The sequence below is a fragment of the Tinamus guttatus genome, unplaced genomic scaffold, assembly GCF_059628265.1.
Source record: "Tinamus guttatus ecotype Peru unplaced genomic scaffold, ASM5962826v1 Tinamus_guttatus_pri_ptg000619l, whole genome shotgun sequence".
NCBI classification, from domain to species: Eukaryota; Metazoa; Chordata; class Aves; order Tinamiformes; family Tinamidae; genus Tinamus; species Tinamus guttatus.
The window spans coordinates 65960-91770 of record NW_028289153.1 but is presented as its reverse complement, the minus strand read 5'-3'; the positions used below and the strand labels follow the sequence as shown (position 1 = coordinate 91770).

General features: G+C 63.6%; 1 protein-coding gene across 1 annotated transcript in view; it reads left to right on the top strand.

Annotated features, from left to right (window-relative positions):
• SND1 (staphylococcal nuclease and tudor domain containing 1) overlaps positions 1 to 25811 on the top strand; it is an 85931-nt gene that overhangs the window by 34635 nt on the left and 25485 nt on the right. The window contains exons 13-16 of the mRNA XM_088535216.1: positions 3060 to 3170; positions 3974 to 4046; positions 7180 to 7321; positions 15399 to 15508. Coding sequence (XP_088391342.1) covers positions 3060 to 3170; positions 3974 to 4046; positions 7180 to 7321; positions 15399 to 15508 — 436 coding nt within the window. The remainder of the gene's footprint in view (positions 1 to 3059; positions 3171 to 3973; positions 4047 to 7179; positions 7322 to 15398; positions 15509 to 25811) is intronic.

The window sequence follows — 25811 nt, the reverse complement described above, 5'->3', positions numbered from 1 at the left end:
GAGCAGTCCAGGATTGGGGAAAATTGGGGTGGCCGGAGGGGGCTCCTGCGGACACGATTCCTTTGCCACCCCCTTCCTGCTGCGTTTTCGGGGGGAATTGGGACAAATTTAGTGGTGCTGCAGCACGGGGGGCAGGGAAGCCGCTTGCAAGTGGCCACTTTTTGCTCGGCTCTTCTTTTTAAGTGGCAAAAACTATATTTCACGGCCTAATAAGATTTTTTTCCACAGCAACCAGCTTTTCATCCGCATCTTCCCCATCCCGCTCTTTAATCTGGGCTTAGCGGGGGGGGCGCCGCGCGCTCCGGCGGCTCCAACGGCTCCAACGTGGAGTGGGCGGCACTGCCCGGGGCGAGCGCAGCCGGAGGGGACGTGCCAGCCCGGGGGCAGTGCCAATGTGACCTTGTCCTTCACGGGGCTGGGGACAAATAGGTGCCCGTGTGCCTCAGCCGGAGAGGCTGCCAGGAGAGGAGGAGGAGGAGGAGGAAGCAGGGGTTTAATGTGACACTTTAATGTGACTCTGGTGCGGCGAGGCTCGCCCAGGGACCTGCTGCGGTGCAACCTCTACAGAGCACCCATTGCAGCGCACGCACTGCAGTGCACCCGTTGCAATGTACCCTTTGCAGTGCACCCGTTACAGAGTGCCTGTTGCAGCGCGCCCACTGCAGTGCTCCGGTTGCAGAGCACCCATTGCAGTGCACCCACTGCAGTGCACCCGTTGCAGAGCACCCATTGCAGTGCACCCACTGCAGTGCACCCATTGCAATGTACCCTTTGTGGTGCACCCGTTGTAGAGTGCCTGTTGCAGAGCACCCATTGCAGCGCACCCACTGCAGTGCACCCGTTGCAGAGCACCCATTGCAGTGCACCCACTGCAGTGTACCCATTGCAATGTACCCTTTGTGGTGCACCCGTTACAGAGCGCCTGTTGCAGAGCACCCATTGCAGCGCACCCACTGCAGTGCACCCGTTGCAATGTGCCCTTTGCAGTGCACCCATTACAGAGTGCCTGTTGCAGCGCACCCATTGCAGAGCACCCACCGTGTGCACCTGTTGCAGAGCACCTATTGCATTGCTGCAGAGTACGCATTGCAGAGCACCCATTGCAGAGCACCCATTGCAGAGTGCCTACCATGTGTACCCGTTGCAGAGCACCTATTGCATTGCACCCATTGCAGTCACCCATTGTGCTGCAGTTGCTGCAGGGCACCCGTTGCAGAGCACCCATTGCAGAGCACCCAATGCAGTCACCCATTGTGCTGCAGTTGCTGCAGTGCACTGGCAGAGCACGTATGCCAGTGCACCCGTTGCAGTCACCCATTGTGCTGCAGTTCCTGCAGGGCACCCGTTGCGGAGCACCCATTGCAGAGCACCCTTCATGCTGCATTCGCTGCAGAGCGCCCGTTGCAGACCACCAGTTGCATTGCAGCGCGCGAGGCAGCGTCTGTGCCTGCTCCTTCGGGATGAAGGGACACGACTCCGGGCACGGAGGCAGGATGAGGATGGGGATCATCCCGCACCCGCTCCCTAGGGATGCAGGGATGCAGCCCGGGGCACAGAGCGGGATGGGGACGGGGGTCACCGGCAGACGCGTTGTGGCACCGGCGTCCCGCGGCTCTGCCGTCGGCAGCTGGGAAGCGAGCGGGGCTGGGTGAGAGCCTGTAGCTTATGTAACGCTGCTTAAAACGCTTCTCCTTACGTAACGTCCTGCAGCGTCCCCGGGCCAGCGCGGCGCCTCTGCCCCCGAGCCCGGCCGAGCCTCCGATGGCTTCTCCCGGGATGCGGCTTTGCTCGTGGGCACCGGCGCGCTCTGCGGGCGCAGCAGCTGCAGGGCTGCAGGGCTGCGGGGCTGCAGGGCTGCAGGGCTGCAGCGCGCGCGGTGCCCCCGCTGCTCCCCGTCCCGCGCAGCCCCTTCCCGCACCCGCATTCCCGCTGTTCCGCGTTAGCGAGCGGAGCGTGCGCGGCTCCTCCGGGAGGCCCTGGGCTGCCCTCCGTCCCCTCTGCTCCCTCTTCCCGGCTCTGGCTCCCGCTGCTCCTTTCCCTGGAGCAGGGCTGGGGTCTGGGGATGGGGACATAGGGCCACCCGGAGCGAGGGGCGCTGTCAGTGTGGAGCAGCGCGGTGGCACCGCGGGCTGTCCCCAGGGTGTCCCGGCCGTGTGTCCCTGCGCAGGGCCACGAGCTGGAGGAAGGAGCTGGGATTAGGGCAGGGTCCTCTCCAACTGGGATCCTGCTGGGGCTGAGCCACCCGTGCCCTGTGCCGTGCAGTGCCGTGCAGTGCTGTGCGGTGCTGTGCAGTGCTGTGCGGTGCCATTTGGTGCCGTGTGGTGCTGTCTGGTACCATGCAGTGCCATGCAGTGCCGTGCAGTGTCGTGCAATGCTGTGCAATGCTGCACAGTGATGTGCAATGCTGTGCAGTTCTGTGTGGTGCTGTACGGTGCCGTCTGGTACCATGCAGTGCCGTGCAGTGCCGTGCAATGCCGTGCAATGCTGTGCAATGCTGTGCAGTGCTGTGTGGTGCCGTGCGGTGCCATCTGGTACCATGCAGTGCCGTGCAGTGCCGTGCAATGCTGTGCAATGCTGCACAGGGATGTGCAATGCCGTGCAGTGCTGTGTAGTGCTGTGCAGTGCCATGTAATGCTAGGCAGCATCATGCAGTGCCATGCTATACAGTTTTGTGCTGTGCCATGCCATGCCGTGCGGTCCCGAAGCTGCAGCTTCACGTGGTGCAGCACCATGCAGCTCGTTTGGATGGTGCAACGTGAGGCCAAAGCCACGTGCTTGCCCCGAATGCGCTGCTCCCCGGCTGCAGGGCGTGCAGAGTGCTGCTGCCCGCTGCAGCTCGCAGCCTTCTTGCAGTCACTTATCACCCCCAGCTCCAGGGCTATTTGGGGCTCCCGCTGGGCTTGTGCAGCACCAGTTCCTTTGTGGGGCAAGAGGCAGCCCCGGAGCACCCGTGTCCCCATGCAGGGCACCCTGCCCCATCGCGTGTGCCCCGTGGGGGCTTGCGGGACGCACGAGTCGCGTGCCCGCCCGTGCTGAGCCCCGCGCGCCTCTCGTTGCAGCAACATCGCCGAAGCCCTGGTCAGCAAGGGCCTGGCCACCGTCATCCGCTACCGGCAGGACGACGACCAGCGCTCCTCGCACTACGACGAGCTGCTGGCCGCCGAGGCCCGGTGAGTGTCCCCAGGGCCCGTGCCCGCCGTCCCCAGGGCCCGCAAGCGCGTCGGCTGCAAAACTCCCTGCGGCTCCGAGGAGGAAGGCTCATAAGTGGGTGCTTCTCCTGGTTGCTTTGGATAAGCATTGCCTGAGCTCTGCAAAAAGCCTTCAGCTCCCCCAAAAAGGGTCAATCCCAGGAGGTCGCCGGTGTCCTGAGCCGGCCGGGAGCTAAGGGCGCTCGTCCCATGCGGCGCCTGGAGCAGGATCCCTGGCATCTCGCCGAGCGCCTCCCGGCTCCAGTGAATCCAGCCAGGATGAACCTGAACCTCAGCCCTGCGGCACCTGCTCATGTTTCACCTGCTAAATGGCTTCCCTAGACAGCGCGCGCTCGGGCTACTTAGCGCAGATAGATTTGAACCTGGAAGAAGCTCATTTCCATTCGAATGGGAAGGTTGCCGGGGTATTTTGCATTGAAAGCGCTTCGCGTGATTAAGCCCTGAAAGAAACACTGATGATTCCAGGTTCCCCTGGAGCATCGGTGCCTGCTGCATTGGCACACAGGTGCACCAGTGCATTGGTGCATTGGTGTGCTGGTGCATCAGTGCGCTGGTGCATCGATGCACGGATGCAATAGTGCATTGCTCTTGCTGTTAATTCCTCCCGTTGTTCCAGGAACAAATTGGTTGAATTTGGTGGTGAGGGCAGATGTTGGGTATGAGCTGAGGCTGGGTGAGCGTCGGGGAACTGCTAATTGGGATTAGCAGGCTAACGAGGTGGCAGCTCCCTCGTGCTGACGGCTGGTGTCTCCTCTCCTTTGCAGGGCCATCAAGAACGGCAAGGGCTTGCACAGCAAGAAGGAGGTGCCGATTCACCGAGTGGCCGACATCTCCGGGGTAAGGAGCCCTGTGGGCGCCGAGGCCACGTGGGCACCGGTGCCACGGCACGGGACAAGCCTCCTCTTGCATTGCTCTGAGCATTGTTGGGATTGAGAAGGGAAGGGGGAGCTGTGTTGGTGCCGTGCAGTGGGAATGGTGCAGGAGCCGGAGGTGGCTGTGGGCTGGTGCGCAGAAAGGGCCCTCGCGTGCTCTGGAGGAGCATGATTCCTGAGGTGGTAAACTAGAGCAGCTCGCTCGTTGCAAAGGTGCAGCCCGTCCTGCAGCAAACCCTGCTGAGGTGCCCTGAGCTCGGCTGCCTCGCGGGCTTCTAAAAGATGCATGTGGTTAAATTACCTGCAAAGAGCAAGGCAAACTCCGGGGCTGGGTGAGCAGGATGCGGCGGCTGGAGCAGGCGGCAGGGACGAGATGTGGAGCTGGTGCATCACGGGTGTCCCTGTGCAGGGTGCCCGCTGTGTGCACGTGCATGCATGGTGCACGTGCATATGGTGTGCATTGTGCATGTGGTGTGCATGCATGGGGTATATGCAGCGTGCATGGTGCACATGCAGTGTGCAAGGTGTGCGTGCAGTTTGCATGCAGCGTGCAAGGCGTGTCCATACAGCACGTGTGCAGCGTGCAAGGTGTGTGCATGCAGCGTGCGTGGTGCACATGCAGTGTGCAAGATGTGCATGCAGTTTGCATGCAGCGTGTAAGGCGTGTCCATACAGCATGTGTGCATGCAGCATGCATGGTGCACACGCATGCAAGGTGTGTGTGCAGTTTGCATGCAGCGTGCAAGGCGTGTCCATACAGCATGTGTGCAGCATGCAAGGTGTGTGCATGCAGCGTGCATGGTGCACATGCAGTGTGCAAGGTGTGCGTGCGGTTTGCATGCGGTGTGCAAGGCGTGTCCATACAGCACGTGTGCAGCGTGCAAGGTGTGTGCCTGCGGCACGCATGCAGTGTGCATGGTGTATACCTGTAGCATGCAAGGTAGTCCTTGCATGTCCTTGCAAGGTCCCCGTGATGCCCAGCTCCTTGGAGCACTGCTAGCTTAACCAGCAGAGCGGTTGGCACTGCTGCGAGGAGGGCCTGTGCAAACAAAATTAGGGTCATACATCACCCCTCTTAGGAAGATTTGTTAATCCTTTAAAATGCTTAATAGTTTCCTGCAAATTGATCGTGCTCTTAGTTAGCCGCGTGTCAGCAGTTGTGCGGCGTGATGGATGCAGCGTGCGCCGCGCTGACGGCGGCTGCTCCGCTGCTGCCAAAAGCAGTTAGCGCGGATTAGCGCGGGCACGGCCCGGCACGGCCCGGCACGGCCGCACGTCGGGCAGGTGTCCAGCAGGGAGGAAACTCCCGGCTGGACACCGCAAACCCCCCGTGCATTCGGCAGCGGGATCCCCCCGGCCCCTCGGGAGCACCCGGCTCTCCGGGCTGGCTCCCGGGCCGGCAGCGCTTCCCTGCGCGCCGCTGCAATCCCGCCGCTCCCGTGCTCGCTGCAAACTGCCAACTCCACGCTCCCGATTGAGGTCAGCCCCAGCCTGCCGCTCCTCCCTCCCGGCGCGGCTCCCGCGTCGCGCTGACGCGGGCGTTTGCAGGCGCGTGCCTTCGGTGTTTATCCGTGTAATGGGGGCTATAAATATTGCACGGGGTTGCTATGCCACGCTGCGGCGCCGGGAAGGGGGAGGCAGATCCGGCCCGCGGCCGCGCTCGGAGCGGGAGCCCCGGCTCAGCCCCCCGTGCAGCCGCAGGAGCTGCCCGACCCTTGGTCCCGGTGCAGGGAATTGGCACCTTTTGGGAGCAGAAGCGCCCGGCAGGCCCGTATTCCCACAGGGAGCGTGAGCTTGCAGTGTCCCCACTGCCCCGCACATTCCCAGATCCGGAGCAAGCTCTGGCCCTGCGTTTGCTCCGGCCCGCGGGAGCCGGAGCCGCGGGCTGCGGCACGCTCGCTTCCCTCCCGCGCGGCTCGCTCTTCTAAATTAAGGAGGCAGTAAAATAAAAAGCCACCTGGCTGCGGGTTATTTTGGGAGCTGCTTTGCTTTTCTTCGCCGGGTAAATAAATCGGGTGCTTGCAGCATCGGTGTCCTGCTGCTTCCAGCACAGGCAGCTTCCAGGGGCTTGGCCGGGGCCGCTGGCTGCAAGCGAGCCCAGGAGCGAGCCGGACGGTGGTCCAGGCACCGTCCCATGGAGGGGCTGGGGGGACACAGGGACACTGCTCGGCCCTGCAGTCTCCAAAACTGCTCGGCGGTTCGTTAAGTTCCCATTAGGAATGAGCTGGAGCAGATGCACAGGCCGTGTCACAGCGGGAGGCTGGAAGTCGGATTCAGCTGCCCCAGGGCGCCTGGGATCCGGGATGTTCCTCACCCTGGGGCAGGGATCCGGGATGTCCCTTACCCCGGGGCAGCTGGGACCCAGGATGCCCCTCATCCTAGGGCAGTTGGGATCCAGGATGTCCCTTACCCCGGGGCAGTTGGAATTCGGGATAGCCCGTGCCCCAGGGCAGGGATCTGGGATAGCCTGTGCCCCTGGGCAGGTATCTGGGATGACCCGTACCCCAGGGCAGCTGGGATCCGGGATAATTTGTGCCCTGGGGAAGGGATCTAGGATAGCCCATGCCCCAGGGCAGGGATCCAGGATAGCCCGTGCCCCTGAGCAGGTATCTGGGATGGCCTGTACCCCTGGGCAGCTGGGATCCGGGATAGCCCGTGCCCCTGGGCAGGGATCCGGGATAGCCCGTGCCCCTGGGCACCTGGGATCCAGGATAATTCGCGCCCTGGGGCAGGGATTCGGGATAGCCCGTGCCCCTGGGCAACTGGGATCCGGGATAATTCGTGCCCTAGGGCAGGGATCTGGGATGGCCCGTGCCCCTGGGCAGGGATCCGGGATGGCCTGTACCCCTGGGCAGCTGGGATCCGGGATAACTCGCGCCCTGGACAAGGATCCCGGATAGCTCGTGCCTCAGGCAGGGATCTTGTAGGATGGCTTTGCCATGGCTGTGGATGCGGGATGGGGCCTCAGTGCTCCAGCTGCTCCATCCCTCTGCGGTTTGGCCGGGCTCGGGGTGCGTCGCGGCCGCATGCCGCATGCCGCATGCCGGGTGCCGCATGCCGGGTGCCGCATGCCGGGTGCTGACGCCTCTCTCCCGCAGGACACGCAGAAGGCCAAGCAGTTCCTGCCCTTCCTGCAGCGCGCCGGCCGCTCCGAGGCCGTGGTGGAGTACGTCTTCAGCGGCTCCCGCCTCAAGCTCTTCATGCCAAAGGAAACCTGCCTCATCACCTTCCTGCTCGCAGGTAACGCGGGAGCGCGCGCGTTCCCATCCGGGATCCCCCGGAGCGCTGCGGGCACGGGCTGCGCATCCCGCCGCCCGCACGTTGCACGCGGAGCTCGCCGCGCGCTCCGGCTTCCTCTGCTCCATCACCACATTCCGTGTATCCCTGTCCAGCTCCGCGTGTGCCATCCGGGACGTCCCGCACCGCATTCCCTGTGCGCGTCCCAGGCACCGCTCTGTCCCGGCGCGACGCTTCCAGGGAGCCGCGTGGGGAATCCCGCGCGGCCCGGCCGCGTCCGCGGGGCGGCTCGGCTCCCGCGCCCGTTTCCATGGCGATGGGAAGGGATGACCCTGAGCGCTCCCAACGCCGTTATGAAAAATTCAGCGCGTGTCGGGATCGATCTGATGGGGGATCAAACGGCCGAGGCCTCCGGAAGCGCCGGAGCGAGTTATCCGGGCAGAGCGGGGGCTCCCGGCGGAGCCTTGGCCCTGCTCCCGCATCCCGGCAGCATCCGGGCGGCAGCTCCGGAGCGGCGCGGGGCCGCGGGCTCGTGCCGGATGGGAAGCGTGTCCTAAACCCGTCCTTCCCGGCGCGCCTGTGCGTATAAATAGGCCTGGGGCCTCATTTATAATTAACCGCCGCTAAAGTCAGCGGCGAAGGCGGGGACGGAGCCTCCCCCTCGGCTGCGCCGCTCGCATGGAAATCGCACGGAGCCGAGAAACTCCCACGTGCTCCGGAGGGGGAGGCAGTGACGGCGCTGGGATTGCAGTGGCTGCCGGCTCCGCGGGAAGCCGCCGCTCCGGGAGATGCCTCCGCTGTTGGGATTCGGTCCCGTTGCTGCAGCAACCGGTGGCTGCTCCGGGATTGGGCTGCGCTCGGAAAAGTTCCCAAAGTGGCAGCTCCCGCCTCGGCGTGGCAATTGCCATCCCAGCAGGGAGTCTCCCATCGCGATGCGGTGTCTCCCATCCCGGCATCTCCCATCCGGGGATGTCTCTACTGTCCCTGCATGGCATCTCTGCTGCCTGCCCCAGCACAGGATCTCCCATCCCTGTGCAGCGTTTCCCATCCTGGGATGCATCTCCCATCTCAAGACACTTCTCCCGCCCCAGCACAGCGTCCCTCGTGCCGCATGGCATCTCCCACCCCATCCCACCACCGGGTTCTGCCGCATCCCCTTGGTGCCGGAGGCGTCTCCGGCTCCTCGGCTGCATCCCAGGCCCAGGGAGCATTGGAGCAGGGATTACTCTGGGCTCCCAGGATGAGCGGAGCCGGTGCCTGATGCTGTTGCCTCCCTTTCCTGTGTTAAGTGACATGTTGATCATGTTTGTCCTTTGCTCGCGCCGTGCAGAGCCATGCAGCGTGGTGCAATGCAGTGCAGCACCGTGCAATGCAGTGCAGCACCGTGCAATGCAGTGCAATGCAGCACGGTGCAGTGCCGGGGTGCCCGGGGCTGTTGTCTCTCCTCGCTCCCGGCCTTGGAAAATGAAACTTTTCCCCTGACTAAGCCGAACAGGTTATTGCAGCCTGTTCATCTCTCACGAGCCCTTATCAATTATTCAGTGCAGCAGCTAATAAAGGGCCGGGTGCTCCCGGGGGCTCGGGGCTTCCCGGCCCGCGCGCCCGACGCGCTCGCCGCATCGTCCCCTGCGCGCGCAGGGCGGCCGGGGACCTTCCCCCTGCGCCTCCGGGCGCCCCGCGAGGGCCGTGCGGGTAATTGGCTCATTGATTAATTGCCAAAGTAATTGCATGGTATAAAATAACGCGCACGGCTGATACGACAGAGCGGCAGGGCAGCCGGAGCGGCAGGGCCGCATCGACGCCTGGCCGCGAGCCCGCGCGCGCCGCGGCAGCCAGGTCACTTCTGCCCTTCGCCGTGCCCCGGACTTTGGGGTTTCTCCATGGATTTTTCCACGTCCGCGTGCGGCGGCAGAGCCGGGATCCCCGGGAAGGAGGGCAGGCCCCAGCGCATTGCGGCTCTTCCCGTAAATCACCTTGGGGCTGCTCTCGGTGCCCGGGGACGTTCCTCGCCCCGGGCACGGATCGCCGGGGGGCATCCAGCTGCTGCTCGGCCCCGTTTCCTGCAGCCCCGCCAGCTCCCTGCATGTTGATGCGCTTGGATCCAGAAATATGATAAATATCCGCATTTTATCAATCCCTCGTTCTTTTTTTCCCTGAGTCAGATGCAAATGAGTATCATAAAGAGAAGACAGGTCCCTTGCAAATGTGACTTCAGGGATGCTCTCGGGGGAGATTCATGCTGCCTTTCCAGCTAAAATATATACGTTCGAGTGCTATAAATATGTGCAAATAGAGGCACTAATTTAATCCCTAGTTCCCTTTCCCCAGCGGAGCCGCTGTCTGCGGCGGCGCGGGGACGGAGGTGGCGCTGGCGGGATGCGGCGCGCGGCCCGGGGCGCCCGTCCTGTCCCACTGCCCGGGGCGCGTGCAGGGGACACGGGGCCCTGTGTCACCATGAGCCACAGAGCTTTGTGTCCACGAGCTGGGGCTGCAGGGTGGCCATCGCAGTGCCAGTGTGGGGACGTGGTGACCCCAAACGCTGCAAGTGCTCAATGCTGGGACATGGTGTCCCCAAACGCTGCAGACACCCCGTGCTGGGACATAGTGTCCCCAAACGCTGCAGACACTCCGTGCTGGGATATGGGGACCCCAAGAGCTGCAGGTGCTCAATGCTGGGACATGGGGACCCCAAGCACTGCAGGCACTTGGGACTGGAACATGGGGACCCCAAGCGCTGCAGGTGCTCAATGCTGGGACATGGGGACCCCAAGCACTGCAGACACTCCACGCTGGGACATGGGGACCCCAAACGCTGCAGACACTCCGTGCTGGGACATGGGGACCCCAAGTGCTGCAGGTGCTCAATGCTGGGACATGGTGTCCCCAAACGCTGCAGACACCCCATGCTGGGACATGGGGACCCCAAACGCTGCAGACACTCCATGCTGGGACATGGGGACCCCAAACGCTGCAGGTGCTCAATGCTGGGACATGGTGTCCCCAAACGCTGCAGACACTCCGTGCTGGGACATGGGGACCCCACAAGCTGCAGGTGCTCAATGCTGGGACATAGTGTCCCCAAAAGCTGCAGACACTCCATGCTGGGACATGGGGACCTCAAACGCTGCAGACACTTGGGGCTGGGACATGGTGTCCCCAAGAGCTGCAGGTGCTCAATGCTGGGACATGGGGACCCCGCAAGCTGCAGGCACTTGGGGCTGGGACATGTGCAGTGTCAGGGCATGGTGCCCACGTGCTGGGCAAGGACGTGGCAGAGGTTGCCCGGGGCCAGACCCATGTGCCGGTTCCCTGGCTCCCCGGCGCTGCACGGAGGGCCTGGATCCCGGGGGGACATCGGCGGGGCGAGCAGCTGGGATGCTGCGGACGGGTGTCCCCTCTGCTCCCGTGGCCCTTCCCGGACACCGCGCGCCCCGTGGCCGGCAGCTGCTCCCAGCATCCCAGCTGCTTCCCAGCTCCGCTCTCCGGAGCAGCCGGTGCCGGAGCAGCCTCCTTCCCGGCTGGAGCCGCTGCGGCCGGGCAGGGACGCGTGGTTGTGCAGCCGGAGCATCCCTGTGGCTTCTCCGGGAGCATCCCTGCAGCTCCCGGCATAACTCACCGGAGCGCCCGGCCGCTCCACGGCAGCGCCCGGCCGCCTCCCGCCTCCCTCCGGTCTGTTCCCGATCCCGGCAGCCTCCCTGCCGGCAGCGGCTGCTGGTAAAAATACGCTGCGCTCCCACGCGGGCTGGCTGCCGGCGCGGCACGGCACGGCGCGGCACGGCACGGCACGGCACGGCGCGGGGACCGGCGTCGGTGCCAGTGCCAGGCTGCCCGGCTGGCAGCAGCAGCAAGATTCCTGGCACATCCATCTCCAGCAGCATCAGGAGCTGCGCTCGGTGCCCGTAGGGGTGCGGGATTTGGGTGCCCATAGGGGTACAGGGACTGGGTGCCCATAGGGGTGCAGGATTCGGGTGCCCATAGGGGTGCGGGATTTGGGTACCCATAGGGGTGCATGGGCTGGGTGCTCCTGGGGTGCAGGGGCTGGGTGCCCATAGGGGTGCAGGATTCGGGTGCCCGTAGAGGTGCAGGGACTGGGTACCCATAGGGGTGCAGGATTTGGGTGCCCATAGGGGTGCAGGATTCGGGTGCACGTAGGGGTGCAGGGGCTGAGTGTCCATAGGGGTGCAGGATTTGGATGCCCATAGGGGTGCATGATTTGGGTGCCCTTAGAGGTGCAGGATTTGGGTGCTCATAGGGGTGAAGGGGCTGGGTGCTCATAGGGGTGCAGGATTTGGGTGCCCATAGGGGTGCAGGATTTGGATGCCCATAGGGGTGCAGGATTTGGGTGCCCATAGGGCTGGAGGCTCTAGCAGCCCATAGGGCTGAAGGGACTGGGTGCCTGCAGGGGTGCAGGATTCGGGTGCTCACAGGAGTGCAGGATTCGGGTGCCCATAGGGGTGCAGGATTTGGGTGCTCATATGGGTGCAGGATTCGAGTGCTAATAGGGGTGCACGGGCTGGGTGCCCATAGGGGTGCAGGATTTGGATGCTCATATGGGTGCAGGATTCGGGTGCCCATAGGGGTGGCAGGATTTGGGTGCCCATAGGGGTGCAGGATTCGGGTGCCCATAGGGGTGGCAGGATTTGGGTGCTCATAGAGGTGCAGGATTTGGGTGCTCATAGGGGTGCAGGATTTGGGTGCCCATAGGGGTGCAGGATTTGGATGCTCATAGAGGTGCAGGATTCGGGTGCCCATAGGGGTGCACGGGCTGGGTGCCCAGGAGTGCAGAGCCTGCTTGGGATGGGTGCAGGGGCTGCTGGGGTGGGTGCTGAGAGTGGCTCTGATGGCAGGACAATGGGATGGCAGGATAATGGGATAGCAGGATAGTGGGAAGGCAGGATAGTGGGATGGCAGGAGCAGTGGGATGGCAGGATAATGGGATGGCAGGACAGTGGGATGGCAGGATAGTGGGATGGCAGGATAATGGGATGGGAGGATAATGGGATGGCAGAGGCAGTAGGATGGCAGGATAATGGGATGGCGGGAGCAGTGGGATGGCAGGACAGCAGGACACCTCCCCGGAGGCATCGGAGGCAGCTCCGGCCCGTGCTGCTGCATCCCATGGGAATGGTGCTGGGCACCAGGGCTCGCTGAGCCCAGGGAGCTGCGGGGCTGCCGTGCAGGGCAGCGTTTTGACCCACGTTGCATCCCTCATCCGCACGGATACACGCGCTCCCCCTTCCCAGGAAGAGCTCGGCACCGGGGTTCTTCATTTTTCTAAGGAGCAGGGGAACTTAGTTGGGCTTGCATTGACATTCGTGACTGCCAAGCCCCCCTCCCCGCCTGCCTGATGCTGTTTTTCTGGGCTCATTTCATGCTTTTCAGCTGTTTTTCCCTTTCCAAGTGCGAGCTCGGCTCTTGCGGTTGCAGGAGGCATGGGAGGCAGGGCGAGCATCCAAGGCGGCATCCTGACTGACTGCGCATCCCCTTGGCATTTGCAGCTTATGGATGTGCAGATCTCGGCGGGAGGGACGTCCCCCCCGGCGTGGGCCGGCGGCAGAAACGCTGCGCTTGGCTTTTTTTTTTTTTTGGGTGATTTAAGAACTTGGGCGCTTTCCCCGCTCCTCCTTCCAGGCGCTTCGTCCAGGCGGGTTCCTGCTGAGGACTCGGCTGCAGCTGGGGCTGCCGCAGCCCCTGCCCATGGGGAGGAGGGAGAGAAAAGCAGCATTTGCAGCTGCTCTGGGCATGCAGCCCGAGGGCTCCTGCATGCTGCTAACCCCAGGGCTGCAGCGCTCCGCTCCTTGGCGTGGGGCACGGTGCAGCTGTTCCTGGCGCGCGGTGCATTAATGGAGGATGCATTAATGCATGGTGCATCAATGCATGGTGCACGGTGCAGCGGTTCCTAGAGTGCAGTGTGGGGTGTATTAGTGCATGATGCACCAGTTCATGGTGCATTAATGCATGGTACACCGATGCATGATGCATTAGTGCATGGTGCATCGATGCATGGTGCACAGCGCAGCGGTTCCTAGAGTGCAGTGTGGGTGCACTAGTGCATGATGCACCAGTTCATGGTGCATTAATGCATGGTACACCGATGCATGATGCATTAATGCATGGTGCACGGTGCAGCGGTTCCTAGAGTGCATGTGGGGTGTATTAGTGCATGATGCACCCGTTCATGGTGCATTAATGCGTGGTGCACCAATGCATGAAGCATTAATGCATGGTGTAATAATTCCTAGAGTGCAGTGTGGGGTGCATTAGTGCATGAGGCACCAATTCCAAGTGCATGGTGCATTAGTGCATGCTGCAGTGATTCTTGGTGCACGGTGCATTAGTGCATGGGGCATTAGTGCATGGTGCATCGATTCCTTGTGCATGGTGCATTAATGCAGGATGCATTGGTGTGTGGTGCAGGATGCACAATCCCCAGCACTCTAATTGGTCTCGTGCCCCTCACTGCACTGATCCCAGAGGGTCTGCACCCCTGCCCTCCCCCCTGCTCCTTTCCAGCTCCTTCATTAACTGCTTTGCAGCTCGTTAGTGAGATTGCAGCTTGCCCAGCCCAAATGTGGCTGCATTTGCAGAACCCTCCTCTTTCACCCTCATTTTTTGGCGTTTCCGTGGCAGAGCAGTGGGTGAGGAAGCACTTGGCCTGGCCCAGCGTGCACGGCTTGGACTTTGTCATCTTGCCGGTAATGCTTCAAAGTGCCACCGTTGCTCATGCTCCAGCCAGCAAGAATATATTTATTTATTTATACATATATATTTTATCCGCCACCCAGGGACAAAGCAATTTGGTGCTGATTTTATCTGGTAGCAATATGGCTAAAATTTTGCATGCTTTCCCATGCCGGCCCCGCTGCCCGAACGCGGCTCGGCACCGATGCACCGTTTCCATAGCAATTACCGTGCCGGACTGGAGGCTTTGGGAAGGGGATGGGGATGCCGAGACCTGCGGAATCTCCCCGGCAGGAGAATCCTGCTGGAAAGCACGACTTTATCCTGAGTTTCACCGAGTGCCTTCAGGAGTGCTTAATGCCAAAGAAATCCCAGGTGGATCCGTGGTTGTGGATGCGTGCGGATGGGGCCGCGTCCCGGCTCCTGCCTGCATCCTGGCTCTCCGGAGCGGAGCGGGATCACGCGCGGGAGGCAGCTCTGCTCCTTCCCGCTGTGGACTGCCCAACAGGGCTGTCGCCACCCGCAATTCCTGGCACTCCATTAATAACGAATTATGTAAAATAAAACTAATAACGCAGCGTTTCCCAGCTTAACTGCCCGTGCCTCTTGCAAACGGGGAGGCGGAGGGCTGAGGCTCAAGCAGCTCGTGGCAGGAATGAGCCTCCTGCTCGCTGGTGAGCTCGCCCTCCCCGCAGCTCGTGATTTGGGGGCAGACCCTGGGGAATTGGGCACTGAGAGCCCTTGGTCTGGGCAGCCACCCTGTCCTGCATGGGCTGGAGCAGAGCTGCTCCAGGCTGGTCCAGGACAGTGATGCATTTCCAGGCACCCCGGGCCCTTCCTGCACTTCCCCATGGCTTTGTATCCTGCTGGGAAGCTCGGGAAGAGCTGCAGGAAGCCAAATGAAAGCTGCAGACTGCAGGGAAGCCCATGGCTTGCAAGGCAGCTGCTGCAAGCCGGCCTGTGAGCACAGGTCCTGCAGGCTGGCCCATGCACGCGGCTGCTGCAAGTTGGCCTGTGCATTCGCTCCTGCAAGTCAGTCCATGCACCCGCTCCTGCAAACTGGCACGTAAGCGCTGGTCCTGCAGGCTGGCCAATGCACTGGATCCTGCAACTCGGTCCATATGCATGGGTCCTGCAAACCATTCTGCGAGCGCTGGTGCTGCAGGCCAGCCCTTGAAGCGGGTCCTACGAGCTGGCCCGTGCATGTGGGTCCTGCAAGCTGGGACACGAATGCTGGTTCTGCAAGCCAACACATGCACTGCATCCTATCCATGCATGTGGATCCTGCGTGCATGCAGGTCCTGCACCCATCCCATGCACGCAGGTCCCCGCCGGGAGCGCGTGGAGCTGCGCGCGCCCTCCCAGCCCCTCACGCTGCTCCTCCTCCTCCTCCTCGCAGGTATCGAGTGTCCGCGCGGCGCCAGGAACCTGCCAGGGCTGGTGCAGGAGGGAGAGCCCTTCAGCGAGGAGGCCACGCACTTCACCAAGGAGCTGGTGCTGCAGCGCGAGGTAGGGATGCGGCGGGATGCGGCGGGATGCGGTGGGACGTGGTGGGATGCGGTGGGATGCAGCAGGATGCAGCGGGATGCGATGGCGCTGCAGGCCGGGCACCGTCGCAGCCCGTCGCGGCTGCGGCCGGCAGGACGTCGCCGCGTGCGCATTGCCCCGGAGGCGCCGCGCGCTTCCCCGCTTGCTCCGGCTCCGCGCCGGGGAATATCGCTGCAGCAGTCACACACCGTTGCCCTTTACGGCCATCGCCGGCACTTAGGTTTACGTTGGTTTAAGGAGCCGTTATCTCACAGCCCGCCGGCCCGGCCGCCCCCAGCGCGTTTTATGCCCGTGCAGGCGCTGCAGCTGCCAAGGAGGGGAGCCGGGAGAGCTGCATCCTTCCCACGGCGGGACAGGGGCTGCAGGGCAGCATGGGGCCGTGCAGGTGCCCCTCTCTGTGGGGGAAGCTGCGTTGTGTGCTGCGCGCTGCGGTTGCATCGCGGTTGCGTTGAGTGCTGCTGCTGCATTGCACACTGGGTGCAATGTGGTTGCATGGAGCCCTGGAGTTGAGCTGTGTGCTGCAGTAGTGTTGAGTGCTGCAGTAGCGTTGCATGCTGCAGTTGCGTTGAGCGTTGCGGTAGTGTTGCACACTGTGGTTGTGTTACACACTATGGTTGTGTTGCACACTGCGGTTGTGTTGCGCACTACGGTTGTGTTGAGCACTGCGGTTACATTGGCACTGCGGTTGTGTTGAGCGCTGCAGTTGTGTTGCACACTGCGGTTGTGTTGCACACTGCGGTTGTGTTGAGCACTGCGGTTACATTGGGTGCTGCGGTTGTGTTGAGTGTTGCAGTGGTGTTGCGCACTGCGGTTGTGTTGCACACTGCGGTTGTGTTGAGCACTGCAGTTACATTGGGCGCTGCGGTTGTGTTGAGTGTTGCAGTGGTGTTGCGCACTGCGGTTGTGTTGCACACTGCGGTTGTGTTGAGCACTGCAGTTGCACCGAGCGCTGCGGTTGCATTGGGCGCTGGAAGCGTTGTGCGCTGCGCTTGTGTTGCACCCTGGAGTTGTGTTGATTGCTGTGGTTGCGTTGAGCTCTGCGGTTGCATCACGGGCTGCGTTGCGTTGAGCGCTGCAGTTGTGCTGAGCACTGTGGTTGCATCGCGCGCTGCAGTTGCATTGCGGGTGCAGTGTGGGGGTGCAGCACATGCACAGGGGTGCATGCTGGAGCTGGGCTGGGTACCCAGGGGCTGCATGGCGCATGCCCAGCAGGAGCTCGCTGGGTGCCCGGGAAGCGAAGCTGACCCTGTGCAGCCCCGGATAATCCTGATTGCATGAATTCCCTGCGGAGGAGCAGCCCTGATTCCCAGTGGAAAAGCCTCCCATTCCTTTCGCTGCATCTTCTGCAGGAATCTCTGGGCCTTTGTACGCCCAGGGGCAAAGCACGAAGGGGACAGGGCCACGAGGGCACGGTGAGGGGCTCCAGGGAAGGTGCAGAGCCGCCCCAGCCTCTCCCTGCGCTCTCCGGGTTCGAACATTCCCCGGCTCGTGCCATTTCCCTGGCTGAAACTTCCGTGTCGCCAGCGCGCAAGTGCCGCTTTGTGTAATTACGCCGTGATTCATAACTTCAATATAGGATAAGAAATGCCCTCCGCAGCCCTTAGCCATCTCCCCGAATGACTGTCAAGATAAAACCGTGCAATTTATGCACAAACGACTGCGCGCTCCCCCGCGCTCGGCGCCGTTCCCGCGCGGGCGCTGCCTGCCCCGGCGCCCGGCTGCTCCGTGCGCGCCGCAGCCTCGGAGCCGCTCGCAGCTCCCGCATGCAGGTGGAGAGCGCAGGTTTGCAGCGCCATGCGGGTCGCATGGCACTTTGGGGGGTTCTCCAGCTGCAAATGCAGCTGCCTCTGCAATGGGGCTGCAGCGGGAGCTGCCGCAGGGATGGGGAGCTGGGGCGGGAATAGAGGAGAGCGGCAGGAATGGGGCTCCAGCCTCACGCTCCTGCACCAGGTCCTGGTGCCTCCTGGCTGCTCCCAGCTCCAGGATGGGAATGGGGAGAGGGCCAGGCCGGCAAAGCCTGGAACAGGACACGCACTGCGGCTGCCCTGGGCACATGGGTGCGGATGCAGCCACAGATGCACGTGTGGAGGAGGATGCAGGTGCAGGTGAGGATGCAGGTGTGGATGAGGATGCAGGTGTGGGTGAGGATGCAGGTGTGGATGAGGATGCAGGTGTGGAGCTCTGTGCGGCTGAGGATGCAGATGGGGATGCCGGAGCGGGTGGGAATGTGGCTGCAGACCCTGACGCGGTGGCACCCCCTGCACACGCAGGGTCACCTAGAGCACGTGGCACAGGACTGCGTCCAAGCGGGGTTGAAGATCTCCAGAGAAGGAGACTCCACAACCTCTCTGGACAGCCTGTTCCAGTGCTCTGGCACCCTCACTGGGAAGGAATTTTTCCTTAAGTTCCTGTGGAACTTTTGGTGTTTCAGTTTGTGGCCGTTTCCTCTAGTTCTGTTGGTGCCACCAGTGAAAAGAGGCCGGTCCCATCCTCCTCACTGCCTCCCTTGAGGTACTTCTCGACACTGCTCAGGTCCCCTCTCAGCCTTCTCTTCTCCAGCTGAACAGGCCCAGCTCCCTCAGCCTCTCCTCATAGGGCAGATGTTCTAGGCCCCTGATCATCCTTGTAGCCCTGCGCTGGCCTCTCTCCAGCAGCTCCACATCCCTCTTGTCCTGTGGAGCCCAGAACTGGACACAATACTCCAGATGTGGCCTCAGCAGGGCTGAGCAGAGGGGCAGGATCCCCTCCCTGGACCTGCTGGAGACGCTCTTCTTAATGCACCCCAGGATCCCATTGGCCTCTTGGCCACGAGGGCAACTGCTGCCTCATGGTCACCTTGTCACCCACCACGACACCCAGGTCCCTCTCTGCAGAGCTGCTCTCCAGAAGGTCGGTCCTCAGCCTGTCCTGGTGTCTGGGGACGGGGTGTCTGCAGGGACGGGATGTCGGGATGGCATCAATGCAGGATGGGATGTTGGACCGGCGTCCTTACAGGATGGGGCCTGGGGATGTCATCGATGCAGGGATGGGATGTTGGGATGTCGTTGTTGCAGGATAGGACTCAGGATGTTGTTGATGCAGGGACGGGACGTTGGGATGGCATCGATCCAGGAGCAGGACGTTGGGATAGAGTTGATGCAGGATGGGACATTGGGATGGCATCGTTGCAGGGATGGGATATTGGGATGGCATCACTGAAGGATGCGTTCCAGGGTGCCGCCCTTTGGGTGCAGCCTCCTTGGGTACAGACTTTGGGGTGCAGCAGTTTGGGGTGCAGCAGTTTGGGTGCAGCCTGTTCCCTGGGTGCAGCGCTCCTCTGTGCAGCAGTTTTGCATACGGAGCAGCCCTCGGGTGCAGTATTTCAGCGCGCAGCAGTTTTGGGCGCAGCCTCCTCCCCGGCCGCAGCGTTCCAGGGTGCAGCCCTTTGGGCGCAGCACTCCGGGCGCAGCCCATCCCGTGTCCAGCGGCCGATCCCGCTCCCCGGAGCAGAGGGAATTGTGCAGGACCGGGGCGGGGGGGGGTCGCGGCAGTTTTGCACGGAGGCTCCCTGGAGGGTGATTCCCGCAGGTTCCCATGACAACGGGATGATGGGGACATCCCCGGCGTCCTCCGTGCCGCGGCGCCAGCCGCCCCTTGTGCAATGCAGCACTCGCAGGCCCGGGGCCGCCGGCCGCCGCGGCCAGCAGTAATTTTAGCTCAGGGCCAGGCCTGTATTTTTAGCTGGGGCTGGAGCGGCCGCGGCGGCGCTTGGCGCGCGGCGCCCTGGCACGCGGCCGCTCGCTGCAGCCTGCAGCTCGCCAGGCACCCCGGGCACGCTCCGCGGCGCTCGCTTGCCCAGCGCGGCCCCCGAGCGCGCCGCGCGCCTTGAGACTGCGCTGCTCAACGCTGCGGTTCTTAGGAACTGCGCAAAGGGGCTTTTCTGCTCCTGCCGCGTCCTCCTCCCGGCTCCCCTTGTCACCGGGTGCATCCAGACGCTGGATTTAATGCAAGACAAGGCGGCTCCTCCAGCCTGGTAGCAGCACCGGTTCCTGGGAGGGTGTCTGTGCTCCTGGGGACACCGTGGGGCTGCGGATCCAGAAGCTGGGGGGTCCTGTGTCCCCCGTCTTGGGGAGGCTGTTGGTGTGTGTGCACCTGCACGTGCACCCATGCACACACGTGCATGCACAGGCATGGGTGTTAGCACATACATGTGCATCCACTCATGTGCGTGCATCCCCATGCATGTGTATGCTTGCACCCACATGTACATCCATGCACACGCGTGCGCATGCACAGGCGTGTGCGTTAGCACATACATGTGCATCCACGCATGTGCGTGCATCTGCATGCACACGTATGCTTGCACGCACACGTGCATCCATGCACGTGTGTGCATGCACAGGCCTGTGTGTTAGCACATACATGTGCATCCACGCATGTGCGTGCATCTGCATGCACACGTATGCTTGCACCCACATGTGCATCCATGCACGCGTGTGCATGCACAGGCGTGTGTGTTAGCACATACATGTGCATCCACGCATGTGCGTGCATCCGCATGCACACGGATGCTTGCACCCACACGTGCATCCATGCACGTGTGCGCATGCACAGGCGTGTGCGTTAGCACATACATGTGCACCCACGCATGTGTGTGCATCCGCATGCACACGGATGCCTGCACTTCCATTCATGTGTGTGCATCCCCATGCATGCATATGCTTGCACCCACATGTGCATCCATGCACATGTGTGCGTGTGCATGCGTGGGGATGCGTGTGCATGCACACACGTGTGCAACACCCACCCCGTGCAGCACACAGCGCCGCCGCTCCCGCCGCAGCCCGGGCGCCGGCGGGATGCAACGGGGTGGTTTTATTTGCAGGTTTTTGGCGAACCGGCCGAGCCTGCAGGCAGCAGCTGCCGCAGGGACGCCGGAGCGCGCCGGGGTCGCGCAGCGGGGCGCGCAGGGCGCGTGTGCGGAGCAGAGGCTCCGCCGGGCCGGCCGCGGCCGCGGGGGCAATTGCTCCGCGCTGTTAACGATCCTGCTCCCCTCGGCGACCTCCCTGGCTCGCATCCCGCTATCCATCACGGCAACGGCGCGTTTATTCCTTTACGGCCCCCGCGGGCGCGCTGGGCACGGAGCAGGAGCCGCCCAGGAGGCAGCGCCGGCCTTCATTAGCAGATGCCGGCGGCGGGGCCTAACGAGCCCCCCGGGAGCCCATCCCGCAGCTGCAGGATGCTCCGGGGAGCCCGTGTCCTGCTCCCGCGCGGGAATGTCGCAGAGACCTGGCCGATCCCCTCGGCAAGGGCTCCCGGAGGGGCAGGCGCATGGGAAAAAGGTGCAAGGGGGCCCAGGAGTCCGGGCCGGCCCAGACCCCAGCCGGGATGCACCCGTACGGGAGCATCAGCAGTGCGGGAAGCCGGGATCGAGCGCTCCGGCTTCTGCTCAGGGATGCTCCAGGCTCCGTGGCGGATGCTCCAAGCTGAATCTCGGATGCTCCGGGCTTCATGGTAGCTGCTCCAGGCTTTATTGTGGATGCTCCGGGCTCCATTATGGATGCTCCAGGCTCCATTACGGATGCTCCAGGCTCCATTACAGATGCTCTGGGCTCTGTGATGGATACTTCAGGCTCCATTATGGATGCTCCAGGCTTTATTGCGGATGCTCCGGGCTCCATTATGGATGCTCCAGGCTTTATTGCGGATGCTCCGGGCTCTGTCATGGATGCTCCAGGCTCCACTGAGGATTCTCCGGGCTCTATCACGGATGCTCCAGACTCTGTCATGGGTGCTCCTGGCTCCATCAGGGATGTCCCTGGCTTTGTCACAGATGCTGCAGGCTCTGTTGTGGATGCCGCAGCCTCCAGCTCCCCCACCCTCATGCATGGAAGCGGAGCAGCTTTCCCAGCATGGAAAAGCACAGCCGACCTTAGCAGCTGCGCCTGAAATCTAGCCCTCCAGCAAGCTCCCTGCTTGCTCCCAGGCATGGACGTGTGGATGGCGCTTCCAATTGTGCTGCTTTCCCGGTCGGACCAGGCGCGGGAGCGCCCGGAGCGCCGGGCCCCGCGGCGCTTGTTCTCCGCCTGTTCCCGTAAGCTGAACAGCCGCAACAGGCGGCTCGGTCAATCGATAGCAATTCACCTTTTCCCTCCATCGATCGAGGTGGCGGAGCGGAGAGCGATGGGCAGCGCCGGCCCATCCGTCAGGAGAGCCCCGCGGGCCGCCGGCCTCGCTGCAACCGCACCGGGGTGCCCTGCATCGCTTGCAGCGGGATTGCAGCTTTGCAGAGCCCCCGGGGCCCGAGTTGCAGCCAGCGAGCCTGGGCAGGGGCTGGTTTAGCTACCCGAGCGCCTGCCCGGGGGCCGCGTTCTTGCTTCGTCATTAGTGTTTAATTAGAGGTTGCAGCGCTGAGGCAGCACCTTCCAAGAGCGCCTTGCAAGAGCGCCGGGAGCACCCGGGAAATGCTGGATGCTCCGCATCCCCGCTCCGCATCCCCATGGACACGGGGCTGTCCTCGCCCACGGGTGCTCCCGTAGCCACCACTCCGCACCGCGTGGTCCCACAGCCGGATACAGGGAAGGATCTGCTCCAAGTTTCGTCCTGCCCAGGGCCATGCTCCCCTCCCAAAGGGGCTGGTCCTGCTGAATGCAGCAGTCACGGCGGATCCGTGTCCGTGACCCGGAGCAGGGATGCTCCTGCCGAACACAGCAGCTGCGGTGGATCCGTGTCCGTGATCCGGAGCAGGGATGCTCCTGCCGAACGCAGCAGTTGCAGCGGATCCATGTCCATGACCTGGAGCAGGGATGTTCCCAACAAACGCAGCAGTCACGGTGGATCCGCTTCCGTGGCGGGGGCCCTGCTCATGGTGCTTTCCAATGGAAGCAGGAGTGCGCTGAGGAGAAATGCCCCTGCAGTGCCAGGGTTTGCCAGGCTGGAGCTTCCCTGCTGGGCATCGTCCTTCCCGGGAGAAGGTTTTGCACAGGGTTTGCACGGATTTTGCATAGGGTTTGCACAGATTTTGCACATAGTTTGCACGGATTTTGCATAGGGTTTGCACAGGCTCTTGCTGCTGTTACCTCCCCATTGCAGCAAGGAGCCGGCGAAGCCTCCAACGGCACGAGCTCCGCAGGCTCATGGGGACAGGGACCTGTCGCCTTGATTTGCAGCCAGGAAAGCCGGCTGCGCTCATGGCAGTGTGCAAACGGGAGTGAAGGGCTGTGCTGCGCGCGCCGGGCCCGGTGCATGCTGCAGCACGCCGCAGCATGGGGAGGGTGCAGGAGGGTGCATGGGACGGGGACAAGGAGACAGGGTGGGCAGGGAGCTGCAGGGAGGGCGACTCGGGTTGCTGCTGCGTGTCCCTGTGCAGTGTGGGCAGTGTCCCCCTGTACAGTGTGAGCTGCATGTGTCCCTTTGCAGCGTGGGCAGTGTGTCCCTGTGCATTGCACGCCTTGCACTATGGGCAGCCTGTCCCTGTGCAATGTGAACTGCGTGTCCCTGTGCAGTGTGGCCAGTGTGTCCTTGTGCATTGCACGCCTTGCACTGTGGGCAGCGTGTCCCTGTGCAGTGTGGGCAGTGTGTCCCTTTGCAGTCCGGGCAGCATGTCCTTGTGCAATGTGAACTGGGTGTCCCTTTGCAGCGTGGGCAGTGTGTCCCTGTGCATTGCATGCCTTGCACTGTGGGCAGCGTGTCCCTGTGCAGTGTGAGCTGCATGTGTCCCTGTGCAGTGCAGGCAGCGTGTCCCTGTGCAGTGTGAGCTGCGTGTGTCCCTGTGCAATGTGAACTGCGTGTCCCTTTGCAGTGTGGGCAGTGTCCCTGTGCATTGCATGCCTTGCACTGTGGGCAGCGTGTCCCTGTGCAGTGTGAGCGGCGTGTCCCCATACAGTCTGGACAGTGTGTCCCTTTGCAGTGTGGGCAGTGTGTCCCTGTGCATTGCACGCCTTGCACTGTGGGCAGCGTGTCCCTATGCAGTGTGAGCTGCATGTGTCCCTGTGCAGTGTGAACTGCGTGTCCCTGTGCAGCGCGGCCAGTGTGTCCTTGTGCATTGCACGCCTTGCACTGTGGGCAACGTGTCCCTGTGCAGTGTGAGCTGCGTGTGTCCCTGTGCAGTGCGAGCAGTGCGCCCTTTGCAGTGCAGCTTGCGCAGCCGCCCCTCGCACTTGTGCTCTGCTCTTGGCCTGCGTGCCAGCTCTGCAGCTCGTTCCACGCAACTCGCAGGGACCGGGCTGCACGTCGGGCTGCAGCGGCTCCGTTATCCGCGTTGCCCCCAGCCCAGCCTCCCCATGGGCTCCCAGTGGCCCCGTTGCAGCAGGTCCCCACATGCTGCACAGGGCTGCAGCAGGGCCCGTGCAGCAGTGCGAGCTGCAAGCTTGCAGTGCGCTGGGCCTCCTGTGCCGGGGCAGGAACGGGGCATGCTGCATAGGGCTGCAGCAGGGCCCATGCAGCAGTGCGAGCTGCAAGTTTGCAGCGCGCTGGGCCTCCATGCCGGGGCAGGAACGGGGCATGCTGCATAGGGCTACAGCAGGGCCCATGCAGCAGCGTGAGCTGCAAGCTTGCAGCGCGCTGGGCCTCCCGCTCTGGGGCAGGAACGGGGCATGCTGCACAGGGCTGCAGCAGGGCCCATGCAGCAGCGTGAGCTGCAAGCTTGCAGTGCGCTGGGCCTCCTGTGCCGAGGCAGGAACGGGGCATGCTGCACAGGGCTGCAGCAGGGCCCATGCAGCAGTGCGAGCTGCAAGCTTGCAGCGCGCTGGGCCTCCCGCTCTGGGGCAGGAACGGGGCATGCTGCATAGGGCTGCAGCAGGGCCCATGCAGCAGTGCGAGCTGCAAGTTTGCAGCGCGCTGGGCCTCCATGCCGGGGCAGGAACGGGGCATGCTGCATAGGGCTACAGCAGGGCCCATGCAGCAGCGTGAGCTGCAAGCTTGCAGCGCGCTGGGCCTCCCGCTCTGGGGCAGGAACGGGGCATGCTGCACAGGGCTGCAGCAGGGCCCATGCAGCAGTGCGAGCTGCAAGCTTGCAGCGCGCTGGGCCTCCCGCTCTGGGGCAGGAACGGGGCATGCTGCACAGGGCTGCAGCAGGGCCCATGCAGCAGCGTGAGCTGCAAGTTTGCAGCGCGCTGGGCCTCCCGCTCCGGGGCAGGAACGGGGCATGCTGCATAGGGCTGCAGCAGGGCCCATGCAGCAGTGCGAGCTGCAAGTTTGCAGCGCGCTGGGCCTCCCGCTCCGGGGCAGGAACGGGGCATGCTGCACAGGGCTGCAGCAGGGCCCATGCAGCAGCGCGAGCTGCAAGCTTGCAACGCGCTGGGCCTCCCGCGCCGGGGCAGGAACGGGGCATCCTGCACGGGGCTGCAGCAGGGCCCATGCAGCAGTGCGAGCTGCAAGTTTGCAGCACGCTGGGCCTCCCGCTCCGGGGCAGGAACGGGGCATCCTGCACGGGGCTGCAGCAGGGCCCATGCAGCAGCGTGAGCTGCAAGTTTGCAGCGCGCTGGGCCTCCCGCTCCGGGGCAGGAACGGGGCATGCTGCATAGGGCTGCAGCAGGGCCCATGCAGCAGTGCGAGCTGCAAGCTTGCAGCGCGCTGGGCCTCCTGTGCCGGGGCAGGAACGGGGCATGCTGCATAGGGCTGCAGCAGGGCCCATGCAGCAGTGTGAGCTGCAAGCTTGCAGCGCGCTGGGCCTCCCGCGCCGGGGCAGGAATGGGGCATGCTGCACGGGGCTGCAGCAGGGCCCATGCAGCAGTGCGAGCTGCAAGCTTGCAGCGCGCTGGGCCTCCGCGCCGGGGCAGGACCGGGGGCACCGCGCGGCAGCCCGTGCAGCGCTGCCGTGCAGCGGCCGCCGCGCGTTTACCCGGGCGCATGGCTGGCCGCTGCAGCGCCGAGCGCGCGGCGAGCTCGCAAGCAAATTGCTGCTGTCTCCCGGCGTTTCCCGGGCTGTCCGTCAGTGCGCGGCCCCGCGGGAGCCGGGCAGCGCCGGCGCGGCCGCTCCGGACGGCAGCGGGTGCGGGCGGATGCGCTCGGCAGCTCCGCGCGGTCCCGCGCGCATCGGGATCGGGATGCCCGGGACGGCTCCCCCGCCGAGCGGCTCCCGTTGATGAGGCGCCTGATTGAATTACGCCGGAGAAGCTGCCGGATGGTCCCGCGGTGCGGGAAGGCGGCGGCACTCCGGTGGCATCCGGGCGCACGTCCTGCCGCCCGGCCTCGCCATCCCCGTGTGCCACCACGGCACCAGCATCCCGGGTGCCACCAAGCGCTCCCGGGTGCCACCAAGTGCTCCCGGGTGCCACCAAGCGCT